Consider the following 20,402-nt stretch of genomic DNA (forward strand, 5'->3'; position numbering starts at 1 on the left):
TTTAAATCAGGATAGCGCCCTGTTAGAGAACGCTAGAAGGAAGAAACATCCTTTCCCGCTAGTCCTTAATTGCAACAGTCCTACAGTTTAGTATACCATTTCAAATTAAATTATCCTGGTCAGATTATTTAATGTTTGATCTTTTCTATTTCATATCTCTTCTAGTCGGTTTAAAGTGTCACTGGTAATATTTTTGCATTCCCTTTTGTGTTTAGCTCAAATTGAACTAAGAACTAAGAGTAGGCAATATTGATATACATCTCGTGCTTCTTAGGTGATGACTCCGGATACTGTTACTTTCTCTTTATACAACCTTGGGTTTCTCCAAAGCCGAAGAGTTTTTCCTGAATATATAAAAATAGGTTAATCCATGTTTCAAAGTGGCCAAATATTTGTCTCACAAACTCTTTGTGCAGATTTAAGAGCTCTTGTGAATGGAAATTACGAAACACAAATGAAATGCTCGATTGTTAAAACAAGTTACGCATTTTGAAGTTAACCTAAGCCGGAGAGCTCTACACACGCTCGCGCACGTGGAACAACGTTTTCGGTGAGCGAGAACCTCATCAGTGGTTAACGCCTGAGCTCGTAAATCTTCTTCAGTATAAGGAGTAGCCCCGACTTACTTTTTAATGGTTCCAGAATTTGTCACTAACAAGTTTTGTTTACTTCAGATATTAATTCTTACCCCTTTCAAAAGTAGACGTCAATATCTTGAGACGACAGAATTTTGCTCCTCAAAAAAACACAGGGTTTGTTGCCCTTTTTTGTATTAAAGGTTTTTTATAGAATATGCATTGGGAGCATTAAGCTCAAGTTATAATTAGAAGGGCTTATCGCTTAATGATTTAAACGCTACTCATTTAACAGCAGAGTTCCAGTGAGATGTTCCTAAAATTCCCTACTATAGATGTTATTTTACTTGTAAAGTTCTCATTCCCTTTAATCTTATTAAAGAGTTGACTTTAACAAATGTTTACCCCTTAACAAGGTGTTTATTGGAATCTAGCTGACACTTTCTATATTTCAACCAAAATACTGTAAAACTGAGAAAACTAGTCTTAAAAACCGTACACATATATTTTCAAATATCTTAGGTCAACTCCGGTCAACTATATATTAGATCACAAAGTGGGTAAGTTCTCGAATTCTAAAAGCATTTTGCACTCAGCGGCCTTTTGAAAAAAGTCATCGAGTCGTCGTGTGGCGTGTGTCGTGCCAATGCGCACGAGGATGCACCGATCATTAGCCGCAAGCGTTTTGTTTGTTGAGTCTGCAGGAGTGAAATGGTCGAGGGTTTTTAGAAAGTCCAAATAACAGAGGGGGAGACCCGCACTTTTGAAAAGCACAGTTTATTGCTTAGGGACATTATGTATTTAGCACATGGTAGGGGGTTGAGAAACTGGATTGCGACTTGGACTTAAACCACAACGAATTCTACGCGTTACCACCAAGTTAGTCGCCTCGAAGAGACCCCCACAGGATCTTAACACCTTGGAGAATTAGAGAGCGAGGAAAGCGCAGTGCATTTTCTTATAAGAAGAATTGCTTTGCTTTTTCTGCATTAATGGTGGCTCCTCACTACCGACCCCAGTTGACAAGCCTTTTTTTTAGTATCATTGTAGGTCTTGCCAAAATAATGAGGACCCCTGAGGAGGCGTAAGGAGCACTTTCATCAGTGTGGAGTGCAACGCGAGTGTGAGATTGGTAGGGAGTGGATTGTCTCGCATGTATAGCGCGAAAAGCAAGGGTAAGAACAGTGAGCTTTGCGGCACACTAACTGTTAAGCAACTATATGACGACAGAGCAGTTCGATTTTCATCTAGGTGCATTTCGCCCAGAAAGGATGCTAGTAAATTCAAGAAGGCTAGCGGAGTACCTATATATTAAAAAAATAGGTGTATTTTACTTAGAAGACCCTGATGCCCTACACGGTCAAAGGTTTTTTTGATGTTGAGATAGATGACGACTGTGAATTTCTTAAAATTAAAAGTTCGAGGCGACCACTCAACAGAGCACGAAAGTTGTTCTGTCGTCAAGTGACCTCTTAAAAATGCATGTATTATGGAATTTAAGTTACGTTTCATGTGTATTTACAAATTCTCTCAATGGGCGTAATAGAACAGTCTCCACATTTTTGATAGCTGCTAAAACTAGACTAATTGGATAATATTTTCTGGGGTCTGGTGAAACACGCGAAGTCTTGGGTAGCTTCACAATAGTGGCTATTTTACACATGTAGGGAAGGAGCAAAGCGACACTACATAATTGCAAATCAGAAAAGGAGGTTAATCACCACAGGTGTCAACTTTTTTAGCATTTTGTTGATAATGCCTTCGAGGCGGCTGCTTTCATTCGCGAAGTGAAGGATTATAACAACGATTTCATCAGCTGTGCTAAGTTTAATAAGTCCATTCGTCTAAGGTTAAGGGGTCTTCCCAAGGTGGAAGCAAGCACTGTGCAGCTAGATGGTCGGCAAAGAGTGCCGCCTTGTCTTCCTTTCTTCAGTCGCTATTACACCTTTTTTGAATGACGGAGGTAAGGTGGGGCATCGATTTTAAAATCGTTTAACAAGCGTCAAAAAGATGGTCGTCTAGCGGCTACAGACACGTACTGTCGTTTCGCCTGCCAACGCCTATTTTGGAAAGCGATCAGCTCTTTTGTTAATGTGTTTGTGGAGACGGCTAAGCACCAGTTTGTCCTTCTTGTAGAGTAGCGACCATGCGTATTAATCGGCGGCGTTGACAACTCAGGTTTATTATATAATCCTGTGGACGACCACTACGGCGATACGCAACTTTGCTGCCTGTTTTCAAGGCAGCATGAGTAACTGTCTAAGTGCCCTTAAAACTATTAACCTCGTCTTCATATAGGAAAGAAGTCGGAGTAGGAGATGGAGCGGGGGAAAGCGATGTTTTAACCGCAGCTGTAAGTTTTTTTCGGTCAGTAAATGACTGTACCCAGAGTTTTGGTGTGGTCTTGCGTTTGCCTAACTCTAGTAGGAAGGGCTGGTGGCCCAGTGAGAGCTCCTTTAGCTCAGCGATCCATACCCACTGGTGACTGTCTCGTAAAACGTCTAAGTCGAGGAAGTCCGAATTCTCGTTATGTCATGTGTATCGAAAGTTGAAATAACAGCACTCAAAGATTGTGTTGGTCTGCGTACTTTTCTTACCGTCTGGGTTATAGACTGTTTTAAGCAGCAAGTTTGCAGTTAAAGTCACCATGAGAGGCTAGTCTATTTAGGTCTTTAGTAAGCCGTGTAATATATTTGTCAAGCTGTGTAGCCTTATAACGGGTTTATTGCACTTTACTAGAAGCGTAAATTTATAATATGGTGGCTAAGCTCTATGATATCAACCACAAATTATAATTGAATATTTAGAACCTTTTAATAGTACTTTTTTTCCATCCTCAAAATACAACTCTATTATAAGATCTAGACTTCCTTTTCAAAAAACTAACTAAAAAAAAGTTATCTTTTTAAGTAAGTTTATAAAAGACCAAAGTAAATATTAATGTTTGTTGTAAGTGAATATATACGACTCGTCTCTTTAATCGTTAGCAAAGTATAACACTGCACTTTTATTGGACTCGAACCAAATACCAAGATAGGGCACGTGTAAATCATGGTCTTAATAAGTTTATTAGTCATTCATTCTATTAAAGTTTATTAACGACATAGTGGAAATTTGGTATGGATTGTATTATTTAACTTTCTATGCTATTAGCTTTATTAATTTTATTATTTTATTTTTAAGTAAATTTGTTATTAAAGTTTATAATGATATACCATTGAACAACTAATTTTTTTTTTTAATTTTCTATAAATTCTTCCGTTACATTCATAAAGTTTTTATTATAGGTGAAGAGTTTTTGACATGAATTTTCGAAGACTCCAGCTCTATAACTCGATTACCAACGATTTTGTTTGCTTTTTTTTAGTTTTTTTTACTTTCTATTTTTACTAGCCGTACTTTATTATTGCAGGAGTTTTTTGTTCCTCAACAGAGCAACGTAGTCACTTGGTATATTTGCGGGCCAACTGTATACGATGCTTCTCATTTAGGTCACGCTCGCACTTATGTTACTTTTGACATTATTCGGAGAGTCATGATCTCTTACTTTGGGTATCAGATTATGTATGTTATGAATATTACAGACATCGAAGATAAGGTTTAATTAATTATATAATTCTACTTCTAATAGTGATTAATTTTAAAATTAGATAATTCTTCGGGCAAGAAAGAATTTTTTGTTTGATGAATATTCTAAACATTGTGAAGATATTAGCAGTGTACATAAATATATTTATGTTTATATTTTTAATTCTTCATTGTGTAGTTTTGTTATAGTTAAAGCGCGAAGTTGAGAGTGCTTTGCTTCTTTATAAAGAGAAGTTAGAAAAAGAAACGGATCACTTAAAAGCTAATTTAACTCGACCTTGTATTGAAAGTGTTGCACGAATTCTTAAGGAAAGTGTAAGAATTTACCTTTTTTTACTATTATATGAAATTATTGGTCGTTTTCTTTCCATGAGGATGATATTCAAACAATACTCAATAGCGCAAAAGAGCCGTTGTCGGAACTTTTGGATAAAAATGTTTTTGATTTAGAGTTATTTTTATTATTTTACATTTCATTCCTCACTTGGTTGCAGTTGGGCTCTGAAGTTCGAGATCACACGATTTTCGATCGCTTGTCGCAATTTTGGGAAAAAGATTTTTTTGAAGATATGCAAAGGCTACACGTACTACTACCTTTCGCTAAACATTATACATATTATCTACTATATTGTTCTCTAAAGGTGCTTCCTCCCGACGCTGTCACGCGGGTCAGTGAATACGTTGAAGAAATTGTAGAGTTTATACAGAAGATTATGGAAAATGGCTTTGCGTATTACATGAAATCGCTTCTAAAATTTAACCTTCTTTAATTATTTTATTTTAATTTTTTATATAGTTACGAGTCGAACGGATCTGTATACTTTGACGTTCACGCCTTCACCTCTTCGGATCTCCACACGTACCCCAAACTGAGTTCCTTTACCGATCTTAACGAGCAACTAAAGGAACTTAAAGAAGCAGAAGGTTTGCTTTTGTTATTCCAGTGAAGCAATCATTATTTTTGCTGCAGGAGCACTGACAGCATCCGCCAGCGAAAAGCGGACCGCCCGTGACTTTGCCTTATGGAAGGCGTCGAAGCCGGGAGAGCCCGAGTGGCCGTCTCCCTGGGGACGGGGCCGGCCGGGATGGCACATCGAGTGTTCTGCTATGGCCAGGTAAAGTCTGCTTTCTTTTTTTTTCTTTTTTTTCTTATATTTTTTTCTACAGCTCTGTTCTTCCCGGAATCATCGATATCCACTGCGGAGGTTTCGATCTCAAGTTTCCACACCACGCCAACGAACTGGCGCAGTCGGAAGCCTTTCACGCGACTGACCAATGGGTGCGCTTTTTTCTCCATGCTGGCCATCTGAATATTGAGGGCTTGAAAATGGCGAAGTCGTTAAAGAATTTTACCACCATTAAAGTGAGTGGCTTCCCTGTAGAAAAAAATTATTATATGTTTTTTATTATTCTATTAAAAAAAGTTTATTAGTATCAATATTATTTTTTTTATTTCTTTTTTCCCTGGAAACGCACGACACGTGCAGGAGTGTCTTTCGCTTTACACTGCAAGACAGCTTCGATTTCTCTTTTTGCTGCACCGCTGGGGATCTTCTCTGGACTTTGGCGTCGAGACTATCCACCAGGCCGTTCAGTGCGAACAATTCTATTCGGTACACAATTCACAGTTATTAATGATTAAATTCAAAGCGTTTATTAATGGCCTGTTTGCAGGAGTTTTTTCTCAATATCCGCTGTGCTCTGCGCCGTGAAAGTTCCCAGCTGAAGTTGCGTGCCATTGAAAAAACTTTTCTTAAAAAGTTCTTTCTATAAATATTTTTTGGAAAGTAATTAAGTTTTAATATTTTTCCTTTTAAGACTATTTTTGGTTCAAGATGCCGTTGATGAGGCGCTCTGCCGGAATATCGATACACCAGCAGCCCTGAAAGCATTGGCGATGCTCGTAAAGGATACAAATGTTTACTTGTTGCAGGTGTTAAGTTATTTTCTTACCGGCAAAAGTATACAAGTTACTTTTTGACTAGACGGAGTCGACAAAAAGCAAGCAAATAGTGAAGTCCGTTGTAGAGAAATCTGTCCAGTTTGTGACTTTTGTTTTCAAAGTTATTATGATGTTTATTTTTATTTTTTATTTGAATTTTATTTTAAAAAAGATTTTTGGTTTAATTGAAACCGAAAAGTCTTTTGGATTTCCTTCCCAAGACTGCTCGCTTGACGTATTGGTTTTATTTTTTTTAAAGGGTTAAAGATTTTGAATTCCAAATCAGAAAGAAGCGATGATCTTCCCGTACATCTCTGCACTTGCCGACTTTCGAGCTCGAGTTAGACAAATTGCTTTGACTCGTTCTCCAAAGGGTTTTGCCTATTATTTTTTTTAGTCTCTATGATTTCTTTAATCTGGTTAATTTCTAAAAGATCTGGAGTTATTAGAACTTTGCGGTGTTCTCAGAGACCGAATTCTTCCTGAAATTGGTTTTATAGCATATAGGAAGCAAATAAATTAATTAAAAATATTAATTTATCCAGGGGTTCGTATAGAAGATAAGTTTAATACGGAACTTCCAGTAGTAAAAGTAAATTTAAATTAAGATTATTTTTAAACTTTATATAATATTTTGGACAGTTAATGGACGAAGAAGACATTCGAAGGCGGAAAGCAAAAACAGTCGAGAAAAAACTCGAAAAAGTGATTTTTTTAATTAGAAAATTGTACGTTGCAGATTTATAATCGACATTCAGTCGTCTCAGAAAGAAACTATTATAAAACCCGCCGTCGATCCTAAAGAGTTATTTACTAGCGATGCAAAGTTTGCGGGCTGGAAATTTGATGACGACGGAATCCCTTTGAGCGATCCTTGTGGAAATCTTATTTCTGGTGCACAAAGAAAAAAACTTGTCAAATTACATCAACTTTACTTAAAAAAAAATCTCAAAATGCACAATACATAAAACTTATATACGAAATAAATGATTTCCAATTGTGCATAGCTAATAATTGGATGGCATTTTTATTCTCATTTTTTTTAGAAACACTCTATTATTTTGATTTTTTAGAACACACTGTTTTTTTTATTTTCTAATATCGATTTTTTATTTCTCATATTGTACTAAAAAAATAATATAAGATTTTACCATTAAGTTAACTTAAGTTTCTACAGTAATGCATTTAAAAAAGTCATAAAAGTAAATTTTTTGCAAAGGTTTTTTTTACTAGAAGTATTAAGTTAGTGAGTAAGCAACAGTCGAAACTAGCAGTGTCTTTAAGAAGAATTCTACTAGTGTTCTAGCAGATAATAGTAATCATCTTTTTAATAGTAAAGTTTAGCTTAAAATTGAGCCTATTCATCTTTGTACTACTGTAATGGAATTTATTTTTAGTAGTGAAAGACTTTAAGGAGTTAAGTGGTAATCACAATTTTGTTTTTATTATATAACTCTACCTATAACTTAAAGTTCCCTAAAAAAGCACTAATACAGAAGGGCGGTCAGTTATTATATAAGTAGCTAAAGGGTCTCAGCTTTTACTAATTCGGCTTTGTTTAGGCAAGTAGAAGAACAAGCTATTATAATATATTTAGATTTATAATAATACAGCAAAATTTCAAATAAAACCGTGTAAAATTTGCGTAAGTACAAGTATGCATACTTGAGTTATAGAGTAAGTTTGGCCGTCCATAAAAATATTTTTGTTGGTTATGTTGCAAATTATAATTGGCAGAAAGCACTAAAATCTTATCTAAATTTCTGCTGCCTTGGCATAATACTTTAGTTCTAATTGATTTCTCTTTTACAGCATACTTGCAAAAAAATATCTTAATGAGCTTAAAACTTGGTTTCGCTTATACTTCCTATATAATTTCTTCAAAACAAAGCCTTGAGTCGGTAGGCCATAACAACGGAATTCACAAGGTAACTTGGTGCACAGTTGTGAAGTACAACGGCAATATTATTAACGACAAACTTTTTTGACGCGTACCAGTTAGTTTATTACTGCTAAAGTCAAAGGGGGTTTAAACATTAATTATTTTAAATTGCATAAAAGCTGACTTTACTTTTATAAAATTGCAACATACCTTTTTTTCCCCTCACAAGCACACTATGCCCTGTCCTATAAGTAATTCGGTGCTTATATTAGTACTCTTCAAGTGTCCCACCAACAAAAAAGTGTAAGGTAGAATTTGATAGCTTAACGAATGATTTCCTGCCCCGCCCGGGGTGCCCGCTTTTTAACGTGGTGGGAATTCTATTAGAATTATAAAAAAAACAGAAAAAAAATGTAAATATTTAAAAATAGAATCATTCATAAAAGAAATAGTGTTACAAACAAAATAAAGAAACAGAGATAATTAGAATATCCGATATACCTTTTGATATACTAAAATATCTAGTTTGGTTCATAAATCAATGTTGCTTGGATATTTAGTAAATTCTTTTTTATAAAATGTATTGAAATTCTAATGGTTTTAAACTCGTTAAATTCTAATATAATAATTGAAACGGGGGACCTAAGGGGAGGGAAGACGTGATAAAAATCCACTGCAACGACAGAAAGCCGTGACTGTACCTTATAGCCACTTACTAGCTATGGCATGGTGGACCAACTTTAAGACTGCAAGTGGTGCAGAATCCCTTACCTAATACACTTGTCACACCCTTTGGCTCGTGCTTGATTAATTGCTGTAAAGTGGTACAAGCCTTAAAACTTTTCCTAGTTATAAACAACGAACTACATCGAAAACTTATTAAATTTCTCTCAATGACGTATTTCTCTATTGTTAAATTATATGTAATACAAGCTTGCACAGCAGGTTCAGAAGACAAATACTAATTTAACTTACTTTCTCGTCAATATATCTTTAACGACTTAATTTTTACTTAGGTGGGCTATTTATAGTTGGTTAGGACTTTTGGCAATTTTAAGTTTAAGTGTGGTAGCTTTTTTTAGTTTAAAGGAAAATATTAAAGTACATGCCATTTACCTTGAGGAAGGTCGACCGTTATAAAAGGATTTGCTGTAACCAATGATTTAAAAGATGGAAGAATTAAGAATGAATTACTATAATTAACAAATACAAATTTGTTCGAATATAGTTTAAATTTCAAAAATAAAGTTGAACATTTTGTCAAAAGTAAAGTCCTTTGCGTTTATTGGTTTTTTACTTAAAAACATAATTCTAAAGAAAATCAATTACATTGCCTTGCATGAGTTAAAACCTATTAAGTTTTCTACCAATTAAAAAGGAAATAGTTTAGTAACTTTTAAAGTTGAGATGGTTCGCTGAGGTAGAAATCGGATCGTTTGAGTAGGATGTGTAGGAGGGATGGAATTAAAGACGTTAGCCGAAAGAATGGCAATAACCTATTTCTTTTGAAATAGTATTTGGTGGCATGTCTTTGATCGTGGCCCCTCTCCGCGTATTGTACTGTACTTTTACTTTGTACCGGATTTTTTTGAACCTACTTGCTTTATTGAAGAGATGATATCTTTAGTTTTAGTTTTATTAAATGGGTAAGCCACCCGTAAAAATAGAGGGCATAGCTTCAAAAAATTGCAAGCAGCTTCGGCGGAGAAGAAGAATTCTAAGCGTAGAGCGAATTCGGTTTACTGTTTATCTTCCTAAGTATTTTACTTCTTATATTAAAAAGGATTTTTTTTTAGTATAATTTAGTACCTTGCCATTAGCTACTGGAATTGTATAAAAAAAAAATTTAGTTTAGTGATATACTTTGTTAGCTAATACTTTCTACTTTTAATATTCAGCTTTGTGCTTAGAGGCCTTTATTAGTTTAAAATTTTTGTTTACTTTTAAGCACCTTATTCCATAAACGTCAATCTTTTAAATGAATATCAGTATTACTATATGGATGATACATTTTTACTTCTTTTTAAGTTATGCACATACCAATTTATACTTCTTGTTGGATAAAAAGGTCAACTATATTTCATCTTTACCAGATCTAGTTCGGCCCTTTTCTTGGTAAAAACATTAAACGTAGGTTGGAATTCTTGTTTTACCCTTAAGTTTTAATAAACACAAAAAAACTGTTCTTTACTTTATAAATCAATTTTAACGAAAAATTCGTAGTGCTTTCAAAATTCAGAAGCGGCCAACTCATTGGTGGCTTGACTTTTCGTAGTAATGCCCATTTAGTACATCTCTAAATTTCTTTGCGCAAGTCCATCCAATATATTAAAAATTTATTACATAACTAGAATTTAAAGGAAGGCCAAAAAGTATTAAAAAAATATACACGTTTTTTTTATAAAGCAGTATCTTATGTTTTTTGATATTCTATATTTCTTTGACTACAAGACTATATAATTTTAACTTCAACAGCTCACTTTTGAGTTTTGAAAAGGTTTGTATAGATAAATGAGAAAATAAAGAGGTTGTGTTGTAGTAAATGGTTTATCATTTGTAAATAAAACTTGACGGAGACTGAGCAGATGCTTTATAAAATATTTTACATTCTAGTTCTATTTACATAATTTTTGAAAATAGGAGATCGTGAATAAAAAAACTGTGCAGAGGGCCGCAGTTAAAGTTATCTAAATTATGTTTACATTAATAAGCAACTGTAGATTATAATGATGCTTTATTATTATTTACTACAAAAAGGGGTCGTGAGAGTTGTGGAAGTTGTAGGCAGCCAAGCTAACTAAGCTGCCTGAAGCTGTAATAGCTGTAAGATTTCTTGTATGGAAGGCTACGAGGGCACCTACGTAAGTTTACGTTAAACACGAACACAACAGGTCCAGGAGTTATAAAGTTACCCATACAAAAGCCAGCTATCGATGCGTTAAGAGCGTCCTTCTTGTTTCTTATTCTTTCTACCATGCAAGTTAGAGTAGCAAAACCTCCCATGAAACCTGCAAACCATAAGGAACTCCTCATAACTCGTCTAGAGAGAGCCAGTAAAACTGATGCACTTCTCTAGTGGAATTAACTTTAGAGATTTAACTGTAGGATTACATAACTCGTTTTAATAAAGTGTACTACGCCGGAGGGAAGCGAGTCAAAGGACCAAACACACACTCCGTACACTGTACCAACAAGCATACCTCTAAGGCAAAAGTAAGCTGTAAGTAAAACAATTGTTTAAGAGATAATCAGAAAAATAATTATAGTTCTTTGTATTTTGAGTTATAATCAACACCTGTAATATCCATGCAAAAATTTTTTGATTTCATTCCCTTTGTCGTCGCAATTAATTTTAAGTTTTTATGTAAAGAACTAGCAGAGTGGTGAAAGTGCAATATTATGGATAATAAAATTAATAGAATTAGCACGAAAAACCTACCCGCTCTGTAGAGGTAAATCCCTGTACGGCCCCTTTCTTTCCCTAGCTTGGTCAGGAGCCCAACACTATATCCCCCAGCAAACCTTTAAAACAAATTTGAGAAGCTTTCTAAATTAACAGCCCCTCAGCGGTTTTATGTAGTTTGTTAAAAGCTCAAATGGCCAATCCTCGAAACTAAAACCGATGATCGCTGACTGCGCTTCGTAAGGTCCCCGCTCGTGGCGAAGATTTGAGCTCAGACTGCTAGATGTCATTCTTTTTGACATGCATTTTCCGACGGCAGTTGCGGTTTTTTTGAACTTTTGTTAAACAATCTGCTAGTCATTTCTGGCCGGGTTACGAAAAAGGACTCACCAAAGACGTTCAACAGGTTCTTAATAACAAGACTATATTTTCCGAGTTTCTCCGGACAGACTCTGCGCTACCGACGATCTCGGCCCTACTAAACTCTGCTAAATTCGAAAGCGCTGGGATCAGGGCGTACCACAACGCTACGAGGACTCGTAAAGTCGCGTACAGCTTTAACCATCTACCTTACAAATAAAATTTCCTTATCTACGTGCGTCGACGGCTTTTGTCGGGGGTCTTACTCTCGGGACAATTAGCGCTTAAGTGGCTACACCGGAGCCAGCGGTAGGAAAAAAAGTTTATTCACCTGTGGTAGGTGTTAAGAGCCGCGTCTGCTTTTGATAGTTTATCAAAGAATCTTAAATTACGCGTCTTTACCAGTATCCTTTTACGAAACGGTGAATTGGTGGTGGAAGACAGTTTGCGCTAACCTTCACAGCCGACATAAAAGAGAATATTAAGAGCACTATTGAGATAGAAGACTTCCGTTCCCGGTTGCACTAGATCGGTAAAACTCGACCCTTTCCCGTTGCAGTGGAGGACGACTACTTTTGTGATTCTCCAAAAAACAACGATTCCAGTTTTAACACTGACTTATCAGCCTCTTTCCAAGCAGTTAAAGAAGTATCTGAGATCTGCACCGTGCAAGCTATGCCCTGCCAGAGTAGTGATTTAGACTTTAACAAAAAAGCATTTTTAGCGCTACAGCTGCCCCTGTATCCAACAGAACGGTCGGCCAGTGCCTTCAGTTTTAATAAATTAACCGGCAGCGCCTTTCTTACTATCTAAAAAACGATTTCCCCAGTTTAGACAAGGGCTTGCCTCACGAGTTGGGGGCTCTTTTTACTTTTCTTTTAACGCGCTCAAAGTTACCTTGAGAATCGCATCTTTGAAGCACATGTGGGCAACTCCACAAGACTTTCTCTTCACCACCCTTGCTCTTTGCACTTTACGTCTCTACACGCTACAGTCACAACACACACACTCGGCTCGCCATGTAAGCCGCGCTATCAATTCACATTCGCCAACTGGTGGCATCCTTGGAGTATTACATAAGTGCACTGCATTATCGTCCCCGCTGACCCATAAGGGCTATAACACTAAACGTGGTGCCCCTTTAAAAGAACAAACTCAGGCTTAACCAATGAAAAATTCATACATAACAAATTATATTAGGAAAACCTAAAGACCCTATCAAAAGTGAACTGATTTTAAATTAATATTGGTTAAAAAGAAAATCGAAGAGAAAAATTTGACCCAAGAGTTAGCACTACTCAACCTATCCTGGTCACGAACGAGAAAAGAAAAATTCTGTAACGCAGATGACGTATCTCATGACAACCATATAAAATCCACTATTCGTTAAAATTTAATAGTTGGAAGGAGCCTTACAAGTAAAGGTTTTTTACAACTAAATATAGATATAATAGAACGAATAATAAGTAAACAACAATTTCCAAAACAACTGGTCCATAACTGTGAACATGCGAGAACGCAGAAAAGAGTTCAAAACTTAGGTGGCCAAATGATGGGCATTTCCTTATAAATGAAGTAACAAACCCATACTTTTATTTCTGGCTAGTAAACCTTCAATAACTGTATAGAAGAGGACATAAAGCTGGACAAGGCGGGCTCCTCCGTCCTAGCCTTTGTGATAATTTGGCCACGTGCGATTATTAATTTAAGCAGGTTCAGGTATACGTAGAGATTCCAAGTCTCTCAGGTTTTCTAATTTTTCCCTCCTCTTTGTTTCCCGATAATATTTTAAGGGGATCACATATGTTGTCTAATTAAATTTATGCACAGTTATAATTACTTGGGTATATTACGGTTTTTAAAGTTGGTACCAGTAATAATGTTATTCCAGTCGAAACTATTTTGAACTTCTTAAATGACTATTATTAAGACTGATTAATTTTTGTATTTAAACCTTTAATTTCAAATAATTTTTTTTTCCAATTTTTATTGCGTTAGTATAAAATTGCTAGAAAAGGTTAGTTGATATTTTTAAACTTTGAAAGGGCCCTTAAGGATGACAGTGAAGACAAGGAGGTGTAGTTTAGTTCATGATGCCGTTAAAAAGATAATCAAGAGCTTAAAAAAACTTAATAGTAACCATATGATGAACAATAAACTTGTTGAAACATGATTAGCACTTGCCAAGTAACGCAAACCTCACTGGAGCATTACCACTTGGTTTCTTAGCTATTTTCAACAATTAGTATAAAAATAAATGCCGAAAGTAAAAATCGAAGAAAAGAGAAGTTATAATAAAAGTCTTTAAGGTTATATAGATTAAAATGTTAAATAAAAGGTATAATTTCAAATTATATTCACATATAGAATTATAAATATTATTAGAGAAACTGGCTTTATTGAAAGATTTCGTTCCGGATATGAACCCTTCACAAGTAATTATAAAATATAGTTTGTTTCTAGTATATCACATATACATATTTTTTATTTAAAAATTTATGTGTAATTGACTCATTTCCTTCAATTTTAACAAAATTTAAAAGTTTTCAACCGCATTTTTTTGTTTTACTTAAAGTTCAATTGATCGGAAGTGTACCTAACAAAAAGTAGGGAAAATGATAATTTCAGGGTATACTATAACATCAAGTCAAAATAACACCAAGAACGCCTTAGATGCTATTAGAAAAAACTAATAAAGACTATTTATTCTTTGGTCTGTTAGACCATGTTTATACCTTAACGGAAAGTAAGAAATATTCTTATATCTGTATACTAATACGAATTTGCATATCGCTTAACCTTGCTATCGAGCGTTAAATTGAATTGCAGTTTCTAAGTTGGGGAATAGCAATCCTTTACAACAAGTGTAAGAAAATGTCTTCAAAAACTAAAAAGAGCGAGGAAACCGCTAAATTATAAATATCTCTTTTACTCATAGACTACATAACATGGACCTCTGGACTAGCCCACTGTCCTTCCTACACTTTATTAAAGGGTTAACTTTAATGCATACCTAGTTCCATGGCTTCTACAAATTCGAAGCCTTTTCATTTAAATAAAGCAACTTAAGTTGTAAGACAAAAGACCTTAAGTAATTCTCATAAAGAATATATATTGAAGAGCATTTAAATAGAAAAGGACCATTAAGACTCTGTACAACTCCAACTTCAAAACAAAAGAAGAAGACAATTTGCATAGGGGTATGGTAGTGAGCCATCTTATAAAAACTTTTTTATCTTGTCAGTGTGTTCAACAGCCAAAAAATACAAATGTAATCCGAAAAAAAGATTTACAAAGTAAAATTACTACTGACTGTTATAGAAGCAAAGTTGACCATAAATTTTTTCGATTTCAGCTTAGCTTTAGGGCGAGAGCTACTGAAATTTAAATTAAAGTCATATGTAACAATACTTCTTTACCAGACCGATAACCCTAATAGGAAGCAAAATATGTATGCCACTAATAGCAACGTTCCAGCTGAATCAAAAACTGACACGATTATCATCGCATCGAATAACACAATGTGGAAACTGTTTAAAAAAAAATTGAGCAACGAAGTATGTTTGGTAATAACTTATATTAGGATTTAGCGTCGCGTTCAGCGAAGTCTATGAATAACTAATGCCCTAAACAAAATTAAATTTAACGAGTCAGTAAAGATTTCAAAAGTCCCAACGAATAATTTAAATGAGAGTTCAAGTTGGGGGAAAAAATCTTAAACAGAAAACTGCATATTAGAAATGTGAAAGCAGAGAGAGCTTTAGTTTGGGCAGAAGTGGTCATAATGAAAAATTACTTTTACGTAAATAAAGAGAATGTTATAATTGCAGAAAAGTAGGGCATATTTGAAAAATAATGCAAGTCAAAGTGTCGTAGAATTCACTTCAAGAATTTCAATTTGACGGTAACCTTAAAGGTTATGACAAAATGAAAAAATTACTCGATATAAAAACAAAAACTAAAACAGAATCAGAAAATTTGGGTAAGTTACAGCAAGCGAAACTATTATTCAGAAAAAAAGGAAATTCATTGGCTGGCAGAAAATGAGAAACAAATATATAGAGGAGTAACAAACTACTGAAAACCTATTTCAACAACTTATTCTTCCACCTATCTTTACCACGTTATAAGCACGAGGACTTGGACCAAAACAGAAACGTTATTGTAACTAAAACTAATATGACTACCTGTCAAGTTCCCTACTAAAAGAAGCCTCTAAATTAGACAGTTAATAATTAAAATAAAACTAATTTATGAAACGGGTTATAGACCACGTATTTTTAAAAATGATTCATAGGGGAGGGTCCGATAACTGAAGTTCTGTCATAAGAATAGTAACATATAGGCTCCATAAAATTTTAAAGGGAGGATAAAAGGACTTGACATACCCCAACCCTACTTTGCAATTGTTGGTGGTTTTCAAAAAAAAAAGCTGTTTCTATTATAAGTACATCTCGACTCCGAGGCAAATGTATTAACCTTAGCGTTGTAAACGATCCATCATCTTTTTGACATGAAACCCCCTTGGGAATTTGTTTAGGGGTTAACTGAATACACCAAAACTGTGGGTGTAGGTGCACTACATAGCGGTAAAGAGTAATGATTTGACTAAAATAAAGAGCGTTGGAAAATAGACAACCGAAATAGACAACTTTCATTAGTCACTATCAAAATTACCATATAAACAATTGCTACTCGTAGAAAGAGTGGAAGTATTACAGGGATTGTGAGAGAATGACACCGGTAAAATTCATATCTGTATTATCCGAAGCTCGAAGACACATTGGCTTAAGAAGACCACAATGGGTGCTCATGGAGTACACGAATTTAAACAAAACCATTTCATGTGATGCACGATCTGAAGTTTATAGAAACAAACAAAGAACAAACAGAAAGTAAATAATTATTTCAAGCTGGTATGGAACTCCATGGACCTACTCCTGTGCTTTAGTGACTCAATACGGCATTAACGAATAGTGCATTAACAAATACAAACAAACACGCTAGTCTAAATCCTTATATAAATTATATTAATAAAAGCGAAGACTAGTTTCCCTAAGAATTTTTTTTAACAATATCCTAGGTATCTGTTAGGAAGAATAACATATTTTAAGGAATCTTTTTAAGTCCTTCTATAAATTCATGTGGAAACTTCCGCAGAATTATGGACCTTGTTAAAAGAAGACTAGTTGAAAGCAGAAGTTTTCATAAGGTTTATGCAGTATTAGAAAGCACGCAAGTAATTAACAATTATTAGTTCCGACAATATGAAGTTTTCAGAAGACTATACTGAGCGATTAAGGTACAAAATTGCAATAGATCGATCTAAGGAGAGGAATGTCGTTGTAAAATGAGACAACGCCAATGACCATAATTGGGAGTATTGAAGGAAACAATGACATTGGTACTACTTACATTAAGATCTACACGTGGTTTTCAATTTATCACAGTGGCCACCACAAATGTTATCGGTGGTACTGCAAGACAACGAAATGCGATAGATTGTAAATGAAGAAGGCACTTGTCCTATTTTTAAAATTAAAAATGGTCCGATCGATGAAATAAGAGTTAACTAGCTTTAAAACAGGAAAACATCTGGAAGCTACCTTTTGAAGACAAGAATCTGCTTTGGAGGTTTTACGCAAGTTAGTGAGTTGGAATACCAGGTGTGATGGAGTCGTTTCATTATTAAATAACTACGAGTATGCCAGTTGTTATGGCACACAACTCATAGTTGCCTCAACTGTAGTTTGCCTACAATATATACCTCAACCCCTCTATTTACGTGATAATGTTGATTTAAATACCAATTGGCATCCATCTTGCTACGACAATATAGAAATCAAAATATTATCCATTAATTAGGCTATATGCAAGATCTTGCAAGCAGGGCACCTATGGTTTAAATTTTTAAGAAAATAAATAAAAAGAAGCAAGGTTATAGCTGGGACATGTGTTCTATACATTAAGAACTACTACTTTAAATGCATCGAGATTTTTAACGTAGATGGCAGTCGCATTCTTACAAATGATATAATAAATCGAGAGAAATGATCAATTTCATTATTTTATAAGTACATAGTCACACCTAACCTCTTCGTCGGAGTTAGTATTTTAGAAGACATTAAAAGTGGATGTTTGCTCAATAAGGTATGCTTTTTATTATACTAAAAGAATAAGGAATTACAGATGCTAGGACTATACTTTACTCAATGAGAGACTTATCTCTTAAAAGCTTAAAACTTTTTCCTAATTTTTTTTTTTTAATGCAATCGTAGAGTCACTTTAGTAGCTGGCGAGGCTTGATATACAGTAGTTAACAATTAACAGCTTACGACGAAAGGCACTGGCGCAAAAACAAACAGCCTCTATGATACCTAAGCGAGGGCGGAACCTTAAGGTTAATAGCTAGAAGTTACGAATGGCCATTAATTACTGTATACACGGATGCAGACTAAGCCTCTTAGTATGAACATGAAAGGACATGGGAGGTTATACAGGGATACTCGTGTGCGTAGATGACTGTTCCAAAGTTTGGGAACCGAAGCGGCACAGTTTTATAACCTTGTTTTCTGCCGAGGCTGAGTATATCATCTTAAAATCGTGCATACGTCTCGGAGTAATATCTGCCATTATGGAAACTGATTGTGAACGTGGATGTGGATAATAAACTAGCAATATCCTTAGCCATGGGTACGAATGGTAGTAAGCTCTCTAGCAATAATAACCTTAATTTTCTCCCCCCCCCAACATTACGTTAAGGCGCCTGGGAGCCGATAGCACTACACACAAACATCATTGTAAAACTAAATAGAGGGTGGTGGATTATATACACAATAATTCTCTGCGAAAATAAAATAATAACTTTTAGAATTCAATAGTAAATAGTCGTAAGGGCCCGGTAGGCGAGTAAAATGTTATGATATATTTTAAATTAAAAAGGCCATAAATGGGAATAAAACTGTAACTAATCTATAAAAGTAATAATTAATGTACTGGCACACCATATATGAGTTAATAAGCAGTAAAACAAAATAATTTTTTTAATGCTTTTACCTTTTAGCTGTTTGTCTCTCACTATTGCTATAACTAAAACCACAAGAACGGGAAACCAATTAATAAGAGATTTACTAGTTTTCTAAAAGGTTGCTAGGAACACCTTGAGTGGTTTTGTTGGAGATTTGAACTTTTAAATGGCTGGCATATTAACCTTTACTTCCTGGTATTAAAACCTTCAAGTTTATCTAAATGGGTAGGATATACACGGAGCGCAAGTGTGAGGACATAAGCAAAAATGCGCAGACAAAAATAATTGCGACCTCCCTTCATGTAAATTAAGATTAATATAGAAAGATAAGTGGAATCTAAATTATAACAAAAATATTGCCTAATTATGGCAATATGTTACTAATTGTGAACTGGGATCTTTTCCTTTTGTCGGTCAGCCTCTCGTTGCTGCGACAGTATTGTATACAGATGTGCCTTTCAGCTAAAATTTCTCATAAGAGGGGATATTTTAAATTGAATTGGCTAGAGTTTTTCGATTGCATGTCCTGGCGCATGTTAATTGCGGATGTATTATTAATATAGTTAAACATCTTGTGAAAGACTCAGTCCCTTTTTTAGACCTTGAAGTTGCCTGACGAATCGTAGGCAAATTGCCAGTGCGATGTATCCTGCTTCTGCTGAGGATAAGACTGATATCTTATGCTTCCCATAATCCAGGTCAATTATTAATCAATATTACAACTACTCTGCTATTCATAATATATTTGAAGGCAAAACTCACGTCAGTGTAAATTTATATGTTTATTTGAGATTACATCTCCTCTTGATTATAGGTTTTCTTTCCATGTACAAACCTTAATATTTGTTTAGCAGCTTTCCAATCTACTAAACCAATAGATTTTACATGCTGAGGGAACTTGTTAATCGTCCAGCTAATGTCAGAACGTGCAACGTGGGATAAGTATTGCAATAAGGCAATAATCCCGTTGAACGGGCCTTTATAAGTAATATTTTTAGTTTCAATCAAGTCATTTATTGCATATTGAGTATCCTAAACTCTTTGCTTGTTCTAAATTATTTTTTTGGAACATATTTTTAAAAAGTTCATGGCCAAAAGTTATATTATTGTTGTCCTCGAACATTATAAAGCCTAGTTTACTGTTACTTTTTTATAATTAAGACCTATCTAAGCGGTCATTGTTCTTGCTTTAGTTACATCATTAATATACTTAAATTATTTAAGTATAACGCAATAATACATTAAAGTTATAGGGTAAAACACGCAGGGTTCTACTAGTGATTGTTAAAAACTTAACTCTATATATATCTGTAATTAATTAGTACTACAAAAGCCCTGCTTGCTTCGCACCGTTCAGTGTCTTGTTTAACGATAATCATTTTCATTCAAATCGCCTTTTGGTATTTTTACTTAGCGTTCATACTTGCATTTTTAAGGTCAAATTGAAGCTGATTTTATTTTTAGTAATGAGCAGTTACCATCAATATCGCTGCAATTTCCAGTGATACCATAAGATTCATGATTATGTAGTAGCCCCTCCATACCTGTGAGAATCATTTAAAGCATATTCTAGATTAGTTGAGGCGTTTTTTTACTCTAAACGATCAGGTCGTGTCCTATAATCT

General features: G+C 34.8%; 2 protein-coding genes across 2 annotated transcripts; one reads left to right on the top strand and one right to left on the bottom strand.

The window, feature by feature from the left end:
* Positions 1-1,221: 1,221 nt before the first annotated feature.
* LOC135145222 (cysteine--tRNA ligase, cytoplasmic-like) lies at positions 1,222-7,073 on the top strand. The gene is made up of 24 exons (XM_064077339.1): positions 1,222-1,296; positions 1,391-1,454; positions 1,712-1,875; positions 2,318-2,471; positions 2,754-2,826; positions 2,874-2,928; positions 3,988-4,173; positions 4,226-4,294; positions 4,353-4,478; positions 4,538-4,600; positions 4,658-4,747; positions 4,805-4,893; positions 4,960-5,087; positions 5,134-5,278; positions 5,331-5,526; positions 5,651-5,776; positions 5,838-5,923; positions 5,982-6,096; positions 6,149-6,340; positions 6,392-6,479; positions 6,540-6,596; positions 6,651-6,697; positions 6,748-6,810; positions 6,864-7,073. The coding sequence occupies exons 1-24, from the start codon at positions 1,222-1,224 to the stop codon at positions 7,071-7,073; spliced, it is 2,661 nt and encodes an 886-aa protein (XP_063933409.1).
* Positions 7,074-10,625: 3,552 nt separating this feature from the next.
* On the bottom strand, positions 10,626-11,445 carry LOC135145231 (uncharacterized). The gene is made up of 5 exons (XM_064077344.1): positions 11,427-11,445; positions 11,123-11,189; positions 10,900-11,059; positions 10,736-10,844; positions 10,626-10,674 (listed from the first exon to the last, which is right to left on the bottom strand). Coding segments are annotated over exons 2-5 (333 nt in total). The 5' UTR covers positions 11,186-11,189; positions 11,427-11,445; the 3' UTR covers positions 10,626-10,673.
* Positions 11,446-20,402: the final 8,957 nt, after the last annotated feature.

Source organism: Zophobas morio, unplaced genomic scaffold (genome assembly GCF_036711695.1).
Source record: "Zophobas morio isolate AGI-343-1 ecotype UQ-CSIRO unplaced genomic scaffold, CSIRO_AGI_Zmor_V1 ptg000133l, whole genome shotgun sequence".
In the NCBI taxonomy this organism is placed as follows: Eukaryota; Metazoa; Arthropoda; class Insecta; order Coleoptera; family Tenebrionidae; genus Zophobas; species Zophobas morio.